The 18,339-nt window shown below is 36.2% G+C and overlaps 1 protein-coding gene and 1 pseudogene across 1 annotated transcript in view; both read left to right on the top strand.

Annotated features, from left to right (window-relative positions):
- LOC120244243 overlaps nucleotides 1–18,339 on the top strand; it is a 199,136-nt gene that overhangs the window by 128,066 nt on the left and 52,731 nt on the right. Inside the window, exons 43-50 of the mRNA XM_039250636.1 lie at nucleotides 1,163–1,216; nucleotides 2,468–2,572; nucleotides 3,089–3,139; nucleotides 4,043–4,147; nucleotides 11,008–11,061; nucleotides 11,870–11,974; nucleotides 13,293–13,346; nucleotides 13,939–14,043. Of these exons, the coding sequence (XP_039106567.1) occupies nucleotides 1,163–1,216; nucleotides 2,468–2,572; nucleotides 3,089–3,139; nucleotides 4,043–4,147; nucleotides 11,008–11,061; nucleotides 11,870–11,974; nucleotides 13,293–13,346; nucleotides 13,939–14,043 (633 nt within the window). The remainder of the gene's footprint in view (nucleotides 1–1,162; nucleotides 1,217–2,467; nucleotides 2,573–3,088; nucleotides 3,140–4,042; nucleotides 4,148–11,007; nucleotides 11,062–11,869; nucleotides 11,975–13,292; nucleotides 13,347–13,938; nucleotides 14,044–18,339) is intronic.
- LOC120244275 lies at nucleotides 744–838 on the top strand (annotated as a pseudogene).

Here is an 18,339-nt window from a genome sequence, read left to right as displayed (position 1 = left end):
TCTCTCTCTCTCTCTCTCTCTCTGTCAAAAATAGAGGCACCTGGGTGGCTCAGCCAGTTGAGCGTCTGACTTCGGCTCAGGTCATAATCTCATGGCTTGTGGGTTCAGGCCCCACGTCGGGCTCTGTGCTGACAGCTAGCTCAGAGCCTGGAGCCGTTTCAGATTCTGTGTCTCCCTCTCTCTCTGACCCTCCCCTGCTCACGCTGTGTCTCTCTCTCTCTCTCTCAAAAATAAATAAATCAGTAAAAAATTTTAAAAAATTTAAAAATAAATAAATAAATAAATAAATAAATAAGCATTACAAAAATTTTTTTAAGCTGAATACAAATGGTGTGGTAAAATGATAGGATTTTGGCTGTGTTCTTATCTACCCATTAGGTTCAGTGGATCACTAAATTGACCATTTAAGTAATTAGCTCCTATCACATATCCCTCACTGCTTAACACTGGTCTCTATCTGACCACTGCATCAACACGTGGTAACACAAGATCACAATCCTAGAAAATACTGAGAGATACATAATTTTAAAAAGTGAGCAAAAGTAGGTTGAAGGACTACTCAAATCACACAAAGCCACTAATGAATGGAGACCTGGAAGAATTAGAATGTTTAATAATTGAAGAAGAAAAATTGTACATGATAGGACATTCAACATACATTTTGATTTGAATTTCAAAAGATTTTAAAGAAGCCCTTGGAAAAAAATCAATCATTTTGGTAAAGGTTATTTTTATATGTCTCAATCGCTTCTTGGCCTTTTGGCTAAGATCAAGTGTAGTATTTTTATATGTCTCATTTTAAAGTTCAAAAGGCTGCTGTGATGTACAGTAACCTAATTTTCTCAGAAAAGTCATATCTCAACACACTTGTAAAAGTCAGCATTGATTCATTGTTTCTTCTAAGAATTATGGAATAATTATAACCTGAATTTTCTTAAATATTAGATAAAGTAAACCTTCACAGTTTTCATCTTACTTAATAAAACCTTTCAAGATCTTTTTTATTCATTATTTATTATTAAATCTTGGTCCTCATTGTAAATGATTTTATTTTCCTTGGTCATCATCTGGAACAATAAATCTTAGGTAAAAATCAACTCTTGTCCTATGTGTCTTTTTTTCTGAGTTCATGTTATTGTTATTCTCTAACTTTGTCTTACAGCCTCTAAGAAAGTCGATCTGAAAAAACTAATGGATAAGGTAGAAGCTGTTACAGGTGAGGAGGAAGTTACCAAATACATGATTCTGATTCTTTACACATACTTTATATTCTTTCCTGTTACTTTATATTCCTTTTAAATTATGATATTTTGGGGCACCTGGGTGGCTCAGTTAAATGTCTGACTCTCAAATTTGGTTCAGGTCATGGTCTCATGGTTCATAAGCCCTGCATCAGGGCTCTGCACTAACAGTGCAGTGCTTGGGATTCTCTCTCTCCCTCTCTCTCTGCCCCTCCCCTGCTCGCTCTCTCAAAATAAATAAACATTAAATAATAATAATAAATTAAGTATAATTTTTAATAAACTGATTGTAATTTGATTTCCTGGACTTTGGTTTGTCAGTTGGTTTTTTAAAGTTTTTTTTAAAATTCTAGTTAGTTAACATATGGTATAATACTGGTTTCAGGAGTAGAACTTAGTGCATCATCACTTGCATATAACACTCAGCACTCATCATAACAAGTGCCCACCCATCACCAGTTTAGCCCATCCCTTGCCCACCTCAGTTCATTCTCCCTCAACCTTCAGTTTGTTCTCTCTAATTAAGAGTTTGCCTCCCTCTTTCTTTTTTCCCCTTCCCCATGTTCATCTGTTTTGTTTCTTAAATTCCACATATGAGTGAAACCATGAGGCATTTGTCTTTCTCTAGTTTGTCAATGCTTTAACAACAAAACATAGTGTCATATTTTGTTAGGCCCTATAATCTCATTTATTCCAGATTTTTACCAAAAATACATGAGTGCAATAAAAAGAGACTAAAGTTTTATTACCTGCTGGTAACCTCCCACAACAGAAAATTATGAACTGCATTATTATGCCCTCTGTCATTTTGTCTCTATTATTACTAAAGTTATGGAAAGAAACACTTTATTTATTTATTTATTTATTTATTTTTTACAAATAGTTTATTGTCAAATTAGTTTCCACATAACACTCAGTGCTCATCCCCAAGAGTGCCCTCCTCCATGCCCATCCCCCCTCCCCCCCACATCCATCAGTCCTCAGTTTTTGTCAGCATTCAAGAGTCTCTCATGGTTTGCCTCTCTCCCTTTCCCCCACCATTTCCGCCCTGAAAGAAACACTTTAATATTCTGCCATAACTGCAGTCAAACAGGACTCATTTGCCTTTATTATGCATTGAGTAGTTGGTGCTAATAATTAAACAGTAATAAGAGATTTCATTATTATTTAGGATAATTCGATGCCTCTTTAAAATCTCACATGTTATCGTTTCTATCCTTTTAAAGGAGAGAAAATTGATGTCAATGACATGAAAACAGTTCTAGGAAACATGGGAATAGAACTCACAGATAAAGAACTCTCACACCTGGTGAAAAATCTACCAGTTGATAGTGAGTATTTCAAATAAAAATGGAGTCATCCAGGGAAGTGTATTGTTAACTTGTGAAAACTTCTAAAATTGTCTCTATCTTATTGCTTGTCAGAAATAATTTTATGTTTCATGTTACATAATTTTAAATGACTCTATTATATGTTAAAAATTTATCTGTGCCAAATTTGTCTTTAGTTTGAGAAGTAACTGTTGTATCACCATGACTCCTATCATCAGGATTCAATTATATTACTTATAACTTTTGAATCTATCAAGAGATCTAAAATTTAAGCCAGAGTAAATGAGAAAAAGAGAAGGGAATGATCTAATAGGGGAAAATGAAAATATCACAAAAGAAAAGTAAAAGATATTTTGTCAGAATCCCCATCCCCTACAATTGCTTTATTTGCCACTAAATCAGAAAATTTCTAAGGCAGTTCATAAAAGATGTCTTCCTGAATTGCTTGTTTCTTACTAGACAGTAATGACACTCCACATTGTTCTTCTGTGTTCTGAAGAGTCCTTTTCCTTACAGATGGAAAAGTCTATCAAAGAAGGCTGCTGGATGGTATAAAGTTTCTTAAAGGTAAGGGAGAAACTTAACAAAACACAAATCTTTCTGAGATCATCACATTTGGCATTCCTTGTGATTAAATTATAAGCGCTGCCACCTAACACATTATTATATATTTTTGCTTATTTTATAGATCAACATGTTCTTTAGGAGATCACTTTTTATGTTGTAACTTGGAAAGAATTCCCATGATTTTTCTGGGATTTTTCAACTTTGACACAGAAGAAATTATCATAGCCCAGGCTACATAGCAAAAGTAAAGGGAAAAGTAGCACCTCTTCAGTTAGTTTTTTCAGCATCAAGAGACTACTAATCTGACATTTATACCAAAAGAGAGAGAGAACAAGATAGTGCTAGAAAGTCTCCAAGAAATTGAAAGAACATAGGACTGAGTAGATAGACAGGGAACAGGCCAAGGAGAAGAGTCATGTCTAAGCAAGGTTCCCAATACCACCTTCATGATGTCTGCCACATCCACATACTATTTGTACTACTATTAATATCTTCATTGAAATTGATTAATTTTTAAGTTAAATTTTTTAAAAAATTTAATGGTAATGGAAAAACAGCATCCCTTAACATAACTAGACATTCATTGTAAAAATGAATGCAATGAAATGGGATAATAGTAGTTAGAAACACTGGAATTATGATCACCCTACTAGAATTCTCTTAGGATTCATTCTGTCACCTTTCAGTGTTTATACTGGGCATGCATACATTAAGATTAAAATTAAAACAATAAGCTCTAACTTGAGCTCTTATTATTGACTCTGACCTTTTGTAAAGATCTCATCAGGCTTTGGGTTTTTTTTTTTTTTGGATGAACATGATAACTATAATCCTCTGGAGGTGGGAATTTATCCCACATTTTAGGGACATTAACTTTTACCTGTGTACTTCTTTTTCTATAAGGAGGGAAGATTGATTCCAGTAAAGTGGATGAAGTTTTGGGAAACATGGGCATGGTCCTCACTGAAAAGGAGCTTAAAGATGTAATGCAAAATCTGCCAGTTAATGGTGAGCATTTTAAATACCACTGAACACTCCAGAAAAGCTACTTTTATGAGCCTATTTATAACAATCATTAAAAATGCTTGTTTGACATCAAGAAGGCATTCTGAAAATCTTAGGGAAAAAACTCGGGTCCAAAGAAAAAATGCATCTTGTATGTTGCTGGTTTCAAATGCAAACTAGAGAAGGATTTCAAGATAACTTGACTTTTTCTCTCAACCTTTCTTTTTTCTAGTGAGAATTGATAGGTTTTGCTCAAATTACAGTTGAACTCTTTAGCCATATTTGCTAATGTGTGACACCAGTATTTATAAAAAGGGTACTTAATATATGTATGGCTATCTGTAATGGTTTTTTTTTCTTTTTTAATATGGTGAGAGTATCCCTGCACTACACAGCAGCCATCTCAGTATTTGTCTTTCTGTCTCTCACTTTCACATGGGTCCTATGAGGAAAAGTCTATTGCAGGCAACTTAAAACAGTTCTTCTCTAAATCTGTAACTAAGGTGAAGTCACAGAAGTCACAGAGCATCCCTTCCACCAAATGCTGTTATTGAAGCAATCACAAGTCCCTGCCCAGATTCAATCTAAGCTTTTGGTGGGAGATGAATTAGTCACACTGTAATAAGATCAGGTGGAGGGGGGCAAACTATTATCTCAGCCATCCTTGAAAAATATGTTCTGCTACAGCTTCTTTTACTTAGTGTATGTTTTAGATTCATCTGATTTTGCCTGTGTCGGTTATTTATGTTGCTGGGAATTAAGATGGTAGAGCAGCATGGGACCTGAGCTTGTCTCACCCCTCAAGTGCAGCTAGATCAGCACCAAACCATGTTGAACACCTAGGAAATTGATCTAAGGATTAACATAACAATCTGCATAACTTGAGCCACAGAACTCAGCAGGTACACAGTGAAGAGAAGTGAACTGAGGGAAAGAAAAGCCACAGAGGGTACGGAGCTGTTTTTGCTGAGATAGGACAGATAGAGAGAGTGTGTGTGTGGTGCATCGGGATCATGGAAGAAAAACACTCTCCCTAAAGTAGCTGGAGAGAAAAAGAGAGAAAGAGTGAAAACACTCACAGGAGACTGAACAAGAAATCTGTTTCCCAAAATTATTGATGGGAAGAAAAGAAAGGGTTTCAGTACTACCAGTATTCTATAAACAGTGGAATGCAGAGTCTGAAGTTCTGAAGATCAGTGCCTGGAGGTGCTCTGGTGAGGAAGTAGGACAAATCCCCAGAGGCAGGCAGTGGGATCTGAGGGGTACATGTGACAATAGAAAGAAGCAGTTTCCCTTGGTAGAGGCCATATGGCCTCCTCATAGGCAAAAGTTCCAATCGACCCTGGAGAGCAGCCACGTTTGCTGGCATTAGATGCCAGAGTGCAGTGAAACCTGGTGCCAGCTGTGTGTTGTGGTTTGCCATAATCTCTGAACTTCTGCCACTGTGCAATCACACACGTGTTTTCTGGGGCAAGGCAGCATCGGGATGTTGTTCAGTGAGACCCTCCCCCAGAGTGTTGGTGCGGGTCCAAGCCTCAGGAGTCCCTGAAGCATGGGGTTTTGAAAGACAACCCCATCTGAGATAAAACTCTAGAGGGAGGTGCTGCCTGGTAGGTGGACAGCTTGGACATGGACTGGGTAGAGACGGAGTGGAGAAAGACTTGAGACAAAGGAGGATGCTTGATTGTGGGTCAGTGACAGCACAAAGTTCCTATGCCAGAGACTAGGGGGCTGGGTGAAGCCATTTCCATCTCTCCCATGCATGCACATGCCTACCACACTGATCCACCCCAGTAAGCTGCCACCTAATGAAGAACAGAGTGTTATACCAAGCCCCACCCAACTGTGCTTCCAAGCATGTCTCCTGGAAGACAAGCACAAGTCACTCCACCTGTTTATTTTATGGGCTACAGAGGACTTCATACTTTATAGTTTCAGTTCTAGGGAAAAGTGGATATAACTTCATTCAGGTTTCATTCTGTCTTATGGTTCATTTATTCATTTTCTTTGCTTCCTTTTTTGCTTAAATTGTTTTCTTTTTTTCCTCTTTCTTGGATGCAGAAAGAGAAAAGTTTATTGTTATTTTCTTTTTTATACTTTATTTTTTTAGATATCTTATTCTATTTCATTTTCTATAATTCTATTTTATCATATAAATTTTTTACTTTTTAAGTTTTTTCTTACCTTTTTTCTTTCTTTTCTTTGCCTTTTTTTCTCTATTCCATCAAGCTTCTTTCAAGAAGCAGACAAAAACACACCTAAAATCTAGCTTTCTTCATTTGATATGTTGTTTTGTTTTTAATTTTTCATTGAATTAATTTTTCTTCCCTAAAATGACAAGACAAAGGAATTCACCCCAAAAGAAATAACAAGAAGAAACGACAGCCAAGGGTTTAATCAACACAGATGTCTAAACTAGAATTTAGAACCATGATAATAAAAACAGCTGGTGTTGAAAAAAGCATGGAATCCCTTTCTGCAGAGACAAAAGAAGTAAAATCTAGTCAGGACATAATTAAAATGCTATAAATGAGATGCAATCTCAAATGGATGCCACAGCAGCAAAAACAGATGAAGCAGAACAGTGAATCAGCGATATATAAGACAAAACTATGGAGAATAATGAAGCAGGAAAAAAAAGCAAAAGAGCACAATACTAGACTTAGAGAACTCAGTGACTTATGAAAAAGGAATAATGTATGTATCATAGGAGTCCCGGAAGATGAAGAAAGGGGAAAAGGGACAGAAGGTATAATTTGTCAGCAAATTATAACAGAAAACTTTCCTAATCTGGGGAAGGACACAGACATCAAAATCAAAGACTCACAGAAAACTCACATTAGATTCAACAAAAATGGATCATCAACAAGGCATATCATAGTCAAATTCACAAAATACACAGACAAGGAAAGAATTACAAAAGCAGCAAGGGGGAGGGGGGAAGTCCTAAAGCTATAAGGAAAGACAGATCAGGTTCACAACAGATTTACCCACAGAAACTTGGCAGGCAAGAAAGGAGTGGCAGGGTATATTCAATGTGCTGAATTGGAAAAATACGCAGCAAAGAATTCTTTATCTAGCAAGGCTGTCTTTCAGAATAGAAGGAGAGGTAAAGAGTTTCCCAGACAAACAAAATTTAAGGAGTTTGTGACCAGTAAACCAGCCTCTGCAAGAAATTTTAAGGGGACTCTTTGAATGGAGAAAAGACAAAACAGAACAAAAGACCAAAGGCAACAAAGAATGGAAAGGACCAGAGAGTATCACCAGAAACACCAACTCTACAGGCAACTGCATGGCTCTAAATTCATATCTTGCAGTGCTCACTCTAAATGTCAGTGGACTAAACTCTCCAGTCAAAAAACGTAACAGAATAGATAAAACAAGACCCATCTATATGCTGCTCCCAAGAGATTCATTTTAGACCTAAGCACACCGCCTGATTGAAAGTAAGGGGATGGAGAAACATCTATCATATTAGTGGTCATCAAAAGAAAGCTGGAATAACCATACTTATATCAGACAAATTAGATTTTAAAATAAACACTGTAACGAGATGGAGAGAGGCATTATATCATAATTAAATGGTCTATCCACCAAAATATTACAATTGTAAATATTTATGCCCCCGATATGAAGGCACCCAAATATATAAATCAATTAATCACAAACATAAACTCATTGATAATAATACCATAATAGTAAGGGACTTCAACACCCACCCCATTTACAGCAATGAACATATCATCTAAGCAGAAACTCAAGGAAACAATGGCTTTTTGCTTGTATATATCCCTCATATATCTTTGCCCACTCCTCTGTTTTCTATCTTCTTTATCATTTGGTTGAAATTTATTTTGTGAAATCATCATATAGCTGAGTTTTTAAGGAACCCATCTGACAATTGTTCCTTTTTTTTTTTTTTTTAATGTTTATTCATTCTTGAGAGAGAAAGAGTGCAAGCATGGGAGGGACAGAGAGAGAGAGAGGGAGACACAGAATCCGAAGCAGGCTCCAGGCTCTGAGCTGTCAGCACAGACCCCAATGCGGAGCTCAAACTCACAGACTGTGAGATCATGACCTGAGCCAAAGTCTGAAGCTTAAACAACTGAGCTGCCAAGATGCACCTATTGTTCCTTTTTTAATGAGAAATTTCAATTTGTTCATATTTGGTGTAACACTGGATATATTTAATTTAATTTATTTAATCTTCTTTAACGTTTATTATTTATTTTCTATTGTTTTTTTTCTTATGCTTATTATCACTGGTTTCTTCAAGTTGTCATTTATTATATTTATTTTCTTTCTAATCAATTTTAAAGTTTCAGAGGAGGGTCACATTTCATTAAGTCTTACATTCCTTTTCCTCCCATTCACTGTCATACTTACATATAATAACTATTACTGGCAACAAAATATTACTTTATTCTCCATCAAGACAGCCTTTCCCAGCAAATATTTCATTTCACTTTTATCCCTTCCCTCTCACCCCCACACAATCCCAATAAGTGCAAACTTTTAGAAGACTTATTCCTCCTATCATTTCCTCCACTCCCCACCATGAGATCTTGGGAATATCCTTACTTCTCCAACTATACGTTTTCAACTCCCACAAACAATGCATAAAACTTAGAGCCTGGGTGGCTCATTCATTTAAGCATCCAACTTTAGATTTCTGCTCAGGTCATGATCTCAAAGTTGTGAGATGGAGCCCCACATTGGGATCTGCACTAAGACTGGAGCCTGCTTAAGATTCTCTCCCTCTCCCCCTGCCCCTTCTCTGCTCGCTTGCTCTGTGTGTGTGCGTGTGTGTGTGTGTTTCTCTCTCTCAATTACAATAATAAAACTATCTTAAATAATTTCCTTTCTATTTCAAGATCTTTATTTAGCACTTAATATGACATATTCCATAACAGATTACTTTCAAACTTCTAGAAAAGAAGGAAGCATCTGTTCAGGTATTTTTGTATTTCCACCACCTCAGGAGCATAAATATTTCTGCCTACCTGTTTTCTTCTTTCTTGCTCTTTTCAGAGTCAGAGGAGGCATGCCCTCATGCTAGCCTTTACTGATCTTCATCAGGGTCTTCAGGATTCTGAATGCCAAGCTTTTCCCCAGACCTACTACTTTCTAGTTCTGTTCCTGCACTCTGACACCTCTCTGGTGCTTCCCTAGTTGAGAGGGGAAAGAATCCCATGCCCATTCTTTCTCCATGACACAGCCAGAGCTGAAGGTTTGACATAGCCCTAGCAGCCTAGAGAGACCAGCAACATTTGAATTTCAAAGGCAAACAGCTTTGAGGTGGTAGGTAAAAGGATATGAGCCATGTTCCAGTCTCCATGTACACAGAAGCCCTTCCAAAATTTTTATTAAAGTAAATACAGAAGAGTAAGAACAACATTATAAATAAAGGAAAATGATCAACTTTGGTTTAAAATTTTTCCCCTGTCACGCAGATGTTCTAATTCTTACTCATAGATTCCTCCTCTGCTGAGATGAACTTGGAATATTTTAATGGAACAGAACTCCCTCTCAGTTAGACAGCCTATGGCAGATAGCCCTTTCATCTTGGGTCAGATTTTTGCCAGTAATAAGCCAGATGGGCAAAGGAAAAGGTGAATGGATAACCACAGTGACCCATTTACAAAGCCAGGCCAAAAATTGTAATCCTCTCTAAGGATCCTGTCCATTTTTCATGATAATCTTGGTTACCTATAATGACCCAGGTAAACCAACATACATTTTCCATTTTGCCTTGACCTTTAGTTGGTATTGATGCAGAAGTCATTAGTGACTAAGAATACTTTAATAGATAAAGAATAAGGTCCAAAAATTCTCACCACAGAATTAGCAACATTACTGGTAATTGATGCACTTTTCTGGTCATTTTGTGAGTATTTGTGGACACTCAAAAACAAGTTTGTTGAATTCATGAATATGCTTTACACAATGTTTTCTAGGTTATAGCTAGATTTTCTCATCAACATGGATCATTATTTTACTGCAGGGAAATAAAGCAGTTTTCTCTTCAGAAACTAAATGAAAAGAATTAGCCACTTAGCTTCCCTGAGCATAATACATTGGAAATGCTGGAATATTACTTGTTTCAGAAAATAATTGTACTTATTATCATTCAAGCTGACGTCTTTCCTCTTCTACCTTCTTACGAAAGGTGTAGCAAAGTCAAGTTTTAGTGTGTGTGCACGTGTGTGTGTGTGTGTGTGTGTGTGTGTGAAACCAGTTTTTGTATTTTTTATATTGAGGTATAACTGACATATAACATTATATTAGTTCAGGCATAATGATTCAATATTTGTATATATTGCAAATGATTACCATATTAAATCTAGTTAACATCTGTCACCATACAGTTACAAATATTTTTTATCATGATGAGAACTTTTAAGATCTCTCAGGGTGCCTGGGTGGCTCAGTCGTTTGGACATCCAACTCTTGATTTCAGCTCAGCTTATGATGCCAGGGTATTGGGATTGAACTCCGCATCAGGCTCCACCCTGAGCTTGGAGCCTGCTTGAGATTCTTTCTCTCCTTCCATCTCTCTCTCTCTCTCTGTGCCCCTCTACCCTGCCTGTTCTCTCTTTCTCTCTCTCTCTCTCAAAGAAAAACAAAATTTTTTAATTAAGATCTACTCTCTTAGCAACTTTCAAATATTAGTATTTCAATATTAACTATAGTCATCATGCTGTGTATTACAACCTCATGACTTATTTTGTAACTAAAAGTGTGTACCTGAAAAAGGTTAAATTTTCTAGAACAAATAAATACTGCTACATTTTTCTGCTCTATGCAACACATTTTTTGGTTTCATTGTCATGTTTCTATCCAATTTATTCTTTGTTTTACAGGTAAAGGTAAAGTTGATCTGGAAAAACTGATGAATGAAGTGAAATATTTTTCGGGTGAGTATGCCATTACTTAAACATTTTTAATTAAATTCTAACCCTATGTTATATTTTGTATAGTGTTTTCCCAATATTATATCATAAATTTATTAATGTTGATATTTTACATATTTTTAATGAAATATTTACATTCAACTTTACTTCCACTTTTGACTTTGTATTCTCTAGCGTTGGACTACAAAAGAAAATGGTGATTTTAAGTAATAATTATATTTTTGGTAGTTTCTACCAGTGTTATACTGATCTTAACCAGCGTTTAAATCAGAGGTTTAACAAATGGGCCACCCATTACTTTAAGAATCCAATCTGCAGTCAAGTTTTGTAAAATCTGACAACACTGGCCCTGCATTTCCTCACCACAATAACTGGTGTATTTTCTCTTTGGACAAGGCATGTGACAGTTTCACCCATTTCTTCTAGGGTTCAGCTCCTATAAGCTTCTGAGTTAATGACTGCTGGCTTGAATAGGCAGGCACAGAATACAGGAAGGTGAATAATTTTAGAACATATTCTGCTTTAAGTAATAATCAACTCAACATTAAAAAGAAAAAAGATTAGATGTCCTAAATTACTGGCTACTTATATAACCTGATTTTCTTTTATGGTGTCTTACCATTAGTCTTAGGGGACCTCTCTGTCTTTATGAAGAATCAAGGAATAAGTTCCGCCTCATTATTCTTAAGCACTATTGGAATATATGGGAATATGAAAGTGAGGATGGTGTTCTCTAAGCCAGCTTTTTCATTACTTTGGATCATTATAATGCCACATTTCCATGTGTCAATAATCCATTCTTCTTTCAAAGGAGACAAAGTTGATGCCAATAGACTTGAAAGTGTATTTAAAAATTTGGGACTTGAGCTCACACCTAATGAACATTTGAACTTTCTGAAGACACTGCCACTTGATGGTGAGTCTTTTTTTTTTTTTAATGTTTTTCAGCCTTTTTATCATTGGGAGACAGAGAGAGGCAGTATGAGCATAGGAAGGGTGGCGGGGGGAGGGGGAGAGACACAGAATCTGAAGGGGGCTCCAGGCTCTGAGCTGTCAGCACAGAGCCCAATGTGGGGTTCGAACTCACAAATCGTGAGATCATGACCTGAGCTGAAGTCATATGTTTAACTAACCAAGCCACCCAGGTGCCCCTGATGGTGAGTCTAATGGGTGGTGCTATCTTGGTTTTTTAGAAAGCCTAATTTTGTAGAACTATGTGAAAAATTACAAAATAAACTAAAAATGCTTAAAAACTGTTAAAAAGCTAATGCAAATACAAAGAAAAGTCTCATCACTTAGATTTTGCTTTAAAAATCATCAGTCTAACTCTCTTCAGTTATAAGTTGCTATCAAAGGCAAAGTTCATTACTCAGCCTTCAGATTACTGATCAAATGGATTTGTAAAAAAGGACTTTTTTTAAAAAAGGAAAAAAGGAGAGGAAGGTGTCCAGTTTTCCCAGCACCAACTAATAATGTAGTTGTGTTTTTGCAGCATTGACTATATAGTTTACCAATAAGTGGGTAATTTTGTACATTGAGAAAAGGCCACAGTTCTTAACTTCCTCATTAGATTAAATACAAGCACAAAATTTCATTAAAAAATGGTTTTAATCCCATAACCCAAAGATACCCATTGTTAATATTGTCATACATTTCCTTCTAGTGCTCAGTAGATGATAAATTGATAGATAATATTTATGTATATATTTATTTATTTATAACTCTTCTCTCTTCACAGCGGTAACATGTGTATATATTGTAGAAATCTTGAAAATGTAGATAGGTGAAAATAAAACATCTCTATTCCTAACTCAAAGCCATAGCTAGTGTGAAAAATTTGATGTATATTTTTCCAGTTTTCCATCTTTGAATATATGTCCTTTTTTTATTTGACAACCTTGTGGATAAATCTTTGCAAACATTCTGAAATCTTTTGAGATTAAATTCCTTTATGTAGAGTTGCAGAATGGAAGATATTTTGTCTTCTCACATTTCCTTCTAGAGTATTTGTAGTATGAACTCCCACAAACTGTATTTGAGAATGGTATTGTCCATACATTCTCAGGAAAAAAAAAAGTATCTCATGATTATGATTTGCAATTTACTCCTTTACCACTGAGAGCAAATATTGTGTATATCTATTTTTTTGTTTGTAATTTGAAATGTTCCTTACTCAAAGATTTCAAAATTCTTTCTTTCTGACTCTGTTTTCAAAAATCCCATTTTTTTTATAGCTGATGGAAAAGTGTACAAGAAAAGGTTGATGAAGGGCATAAAGTCTCTCAAACGTGAGTAAGAAGCACTGTGAAAAGCCTGAGTCTGAAACCTTTAGTTGTGTTGTTAAAACAGGAATCATCCTTTCCTATACAATTGTGTCTTTATTTATGCTTTCTTCAGTAGATCTACATTTTATCAGGTAAACCAAGTAGTTTCCTGTACTAATATTTTACAGAAAGTGTTAAACTGTCTTGGATTTTCCTAACAGCCTCAAAGAAACAAAATAAAATATGAAGCAAACGGTGAAGAATGAATGCTGTCAGATAAAGATTTCAATCAAAAGCAGAAGCAAATAATCTGACAGTATAGGCAACAAAAATACCTGTCGTTTTATAGAATATTATGTGAGTCACCTCTAGCTCTGACTTTTCAGAATCCCAACATAAAATTGAAAGGAATTTTATTCTCCTATTAACTGAACAAAACTGGATTTTTGGTATTTGCCTTGAAAATCTTAACAATAGTACTAAGAAATATGTGAAATGTTCCTTATTATAATAAAACATATGCTTGATAAAGAGGAATAATAACACAGCAGAGTGAATGCATGGTCCAGTTTTAGAAAAGTTGTTTTACTATATTTCTTTCCTACTCGTTACTTAGGAGGCAATGTTGATGTCAATAAGCTGGACACTCTTTTAGAAAACATGGGAATCAGCATCACAGAAGAAGAATTCATGGATCTGATAGAAAGATTGCCAGATGATGGTGAGCACTGACATTACCCCTGTACTTTTTAAGAGGTATTTATTGTTTTCATCTTTATTGAGATAATCAACACACAATACTGCGTAAGTTTAAGATATAAACCCGTTGATTTGATACACTTGTATATTGCAAAATGATTATGCCGTAACTAACACCCCTGTGACATCACATCATTATCTTTTTTTTTTTATGGTGAAAACATTTAAGATCTACTCTCTTGGGAACTTTCAAGTAGGTAATACAGTGTTATTAACTATAATCACAACTGTGTATTATATTCTCAGAAATCATTTACATTAGAAATGGGAGTTTGTGCCTTTTACCTAACATCTCCCCACTTTCCTACCTCCTCCCCTAGCCCCTCGTGACCACCATTTTACTGTTTCTATGGGTTCAGCATTTTTAGATTCCACATATAAGTGACATCATATAATATTGGTCTTTCTCTGTCCAACTTATTTCACTTAGCACAATGCCTTCAAAGTTTATCCATGTTGTCACAAATGGCAAGATTTCCTTCTTTCTCATGGCTGAATTATTTTCTACCGTATATAATATACCACATCTTCTTTCTCCAGTTATCAGCTGACAGACACATATCTTGGTTATTGTGATTAATGTTTCAATGAGCATGGGAATGCAGCTATCTTTTTGAAATCCTGTTTCAAAGTGGATTTTAATTCATATGCTGTGGGATTGCTAAGTTATATAGTAGCTCTATTTTTCATTTCTTGAGGAACCTCTATACTGTTTTCCACAATGGCTGCACCAATTTATATTCCCACCAACAGTGAACATTGTTTCCTTTTCTCCACATCCCCACCAGCATTTATTAATTCTTATCTTTTTGATGATAGCCATTTGAACACATGTGACATGGTATCTCATTATGGTTTTGATTTGCATTTTCCTGAGGATTAGTAATACTGAGCACCTTTTCATGTACCGATTGGCCATTTGTGTGTGTTCTTTGGTAAGTTGGCTCTTCAGTTCCTTTGCCTGTTTTTTAAATGGAATTTTGGGAGCTTTGCTATCAGATGTTCCTTATATACTTTGAATATTAACCCCTTACCAGAGATGCAGTTTGCAGTTATTTTCTCCCATTCTGTAAGTGGCCTTTTCATTTGGTTGATTGTTTCTTTTGCTGTGCCGAAGGCTTCTAGTGTGATATAGTCCCACATATTAACTTTTTCTTCTTCTTTTTTTATTTTTTTATTTTTTGCTTGTGTGTTTTGTGTCCTATCTAAAAAAATAATTGCCAAGACTCATGTCAAGGAGTTTATTCCCCTATGTTTTCTTCTGGAAGTTATACAGTTTTCAGGTCTACATATAAGTCTTTAATCCATTTCAAGTTCATTTTTGTGAGTGGTATAAGATTATGGCACAATTTCCTTATTTTGCATGTGATTATCCACTTGTCCCAGTACCATATATTGAAGAGACTATCCTTTCCCTATTGAGTATTCCTTGCTGCCTTGTTGACAGTTGGCTGTATATGTGAGTGTTTTTTTCCCAGTCTCTCAATTCTGTTCTCTTGGCCCATGTATCTATTTTCATGGGACATCATACTGTTTGAGGAGCCTTGTAGTATAGTTTTAAATCAAGAAGGGCAATGCCTCCAGCCTAGTTCTTCTCTCTCAGTATTGTTTTGGCTGCTCCTTTGTGGTTCCATATAAATTTAAGGATTTTTTTCTACATCTATGAAAAAATACTTATGGAAACCAACTTGACAATAAACTATTTAAGAAAAAAATACCATCAAAAATTTTATAGGAATTGGATTGAATCTATAAATGACTTTTCATAGTATGGACATTTTAACAATATTAATTTTTCTGACCCATGAACATGATATATATTTCAGCTTGCTTGTGTCTTCTTCGATTTCTTTTCACCAGGGTTTTGTAGTTTTCATTATATAGATCTTTCACCTCCTTATTTAAATTTATTCCAAAGGAGAGCCTGGGTGGCTAGTCAGTTAAGTGTCGAACTCTTGACTCAGCTGAGGTCTTGATCTCAGGGATGTGAGTTCAAGCCCCACGTTGGGCTCCATGCTGGTTGTGAAGCCTACTTATAAGTAGATAGATAGACAGACAGACAAACACATTTATTCCCAAGTATTTTGGTGTTTTTTTATGCTATTGTGAATGTTACTCTTTATATCTTTTTCAGACATTTCATTGTTAGTGTATAAGAATGCAACTGATTTCATTATGCTGATTTGGTACCCTGCAACTTTACTGAATTCATTGATTAGTTCTAACAGTTTTTTGGTGGAGTCTTTAGGACTTTCTATATATAAGATCCTATCATCTGCAAACAAAGACAATTATGGTTCTTCCTTTCCTCTTTGGTTGCCTTTTTCTCCCCTTACCTGATTGCTCTAGCATAGACTTCCAGTATCGTATGGAATAGGGGTGGTGAGAATGGGCACCCTTGTTTTATTCACAAAACTCATTTTCTTATAGCCTTCTCTTACTCCCTTAAAACTAGTGGGTTGAGTTTTTTTTAATAAAATAAAATAAAATTGTAAAGCTAGATATTGTTTCATGAGTCTTGATGATTGTGTGTGTGTGTGCCTGCGCACGCATGCACACGCACACATGCATGCTCAGTTTCTTAGTATGGTTTACAATAAAACATTTTGAAAATCACTGGCTTAAATGATAGTAATATAACAGTTCTATTCAGTCTCTTGTCCTTTCCACACTCTTCCTGTATCAGTCCACTTAATCATATGTGTTTAAGATTTCAAGTCTTTCACCCCGAATAGCCAAAATAATATTAAAGAAGAAAATCAAAATGGGAGGCATCACCATCCCAGACTTTGGCCTCTACTACAAAGCTGTAATCATCAAGAGAGTATGATGTTGGCACAAAAACAGACACATAGACCAATGGACTAGAATAGAGAACTCAGAATTGGACCCACAAATGTATGGCTAACTAATCTTTGACAAAGTGGGAAAGAGTATCCAATGGAAAAAAGACAGCCTCTTTAACAGATGGTGCTGGGAGAACTGGACAGCAACATGCAGAAAAATGAAACTACATCATTTACGCACACCACACACCAAAATAAGGTCAAATTGGATAAGGACCTGAATGTGAGACATGAAACCATCAAAATCCTAGAGAAGACAGCAGGAAACAACCTCCTTGACCTCAACCGCAGCAATTTCTTATTTGACATATCCCCAAAGGCAAGGGAATCAAGAGCAAACATGAACTATTGGGACCTCATCAAGATAAAAAGCTTCTGCACAGCAAAGGAAACAATCCATAAAACTAATAGGCAACCGACGGAATGGGAAAAGATAGTCACAAATGACATATAAGATAAAGGGCTAGTATCCAAAATCTATAAGGAACTCACCAAACTCCACACCCAAAAACAAACAATCCAGTGAAGAAAAGGGCAGAAGACATGAACAGACACTTCTCCAAAGAGGACATCCAGATGGCCAACAGACACATGAAACAATGCTCAGCATCCCACCTCATCAGGGAAATACAACTCAAAACAACACTGAGATACCACCTCATGCCAGTCAGAGTGTCTAAAATGAGCAAATCAGGAGACTCTAGATGCTGGCGAGGATGTGGAGAAATGGGCACCCTCCTCCACTGTTGTTCGGAATGTAAACTGGTGCAGCCTCTCTGGAAAACAGTGTGGAGGTTCCTCAAAAAAATAACAGTAGAACTCCCCTATGACCCAGCAGTGGTACCGCTAGGAGTTTACCCAAGAGATACAGGAGTGCTGATGCATCGGGGCACATGTACCCCAAATGTTCATAGCAGCACTCTCAATAATAACCAAAACATGGAAAGAGCCTAAGTGTCCATCAACTGATGAATAGATCAAGAAGATGTGGTTCATCTATACAATGGACTACTACATGGCAATGAGAAAGAATGAAATCTGGCCATTTGTAGAAACATGGATGGAATTTGAGGGTGTTATGCTGAGTGAAATAAGTCAAGCAGAGAAGGACAGATACCATATGTTTGCACATATAGGTGGACTAGGAGGAACTTAACAGAGGACCATGGGGGTGATTATGGGAAAAATAGTGGGGGAGAGGGAGGGAGGCAAACCATGAGAGACTCTTGAATGCTGAGAACAAACTGAGGGCTGATGGGGGTGGAGGAGAGGGGAAGAGGGGTGATGGGCATCGGGGAGGGTACTTGTTGGGATCAGCACTGGGTGTTATATGGAAACCAACTTGACAATCAACCATTTAAGAAAAAGAATTTTAAAAAAACAAAATAAAATAAAAATAAAAAAATAAAAGT

Source organism: Hyaena hyaena, unplaced genomic scaffold, assembly GCF_003009895.1.
Source record: "Hyaena hyaena isolate Hyena2069 unplaced genomic scaffold, ASM300989v1 scaffold_378, whole genome shotgun sequence".
Taxonomy (NCBI): Eukaryota; Metazoa; Chordata; class Mammalia; order Carnivora; family Hyaenidae; genus Hyaena; species Hyaena hyaena.
This window is presented reverse-complemented; position numbering and strand designations above follow the sequence as displayed.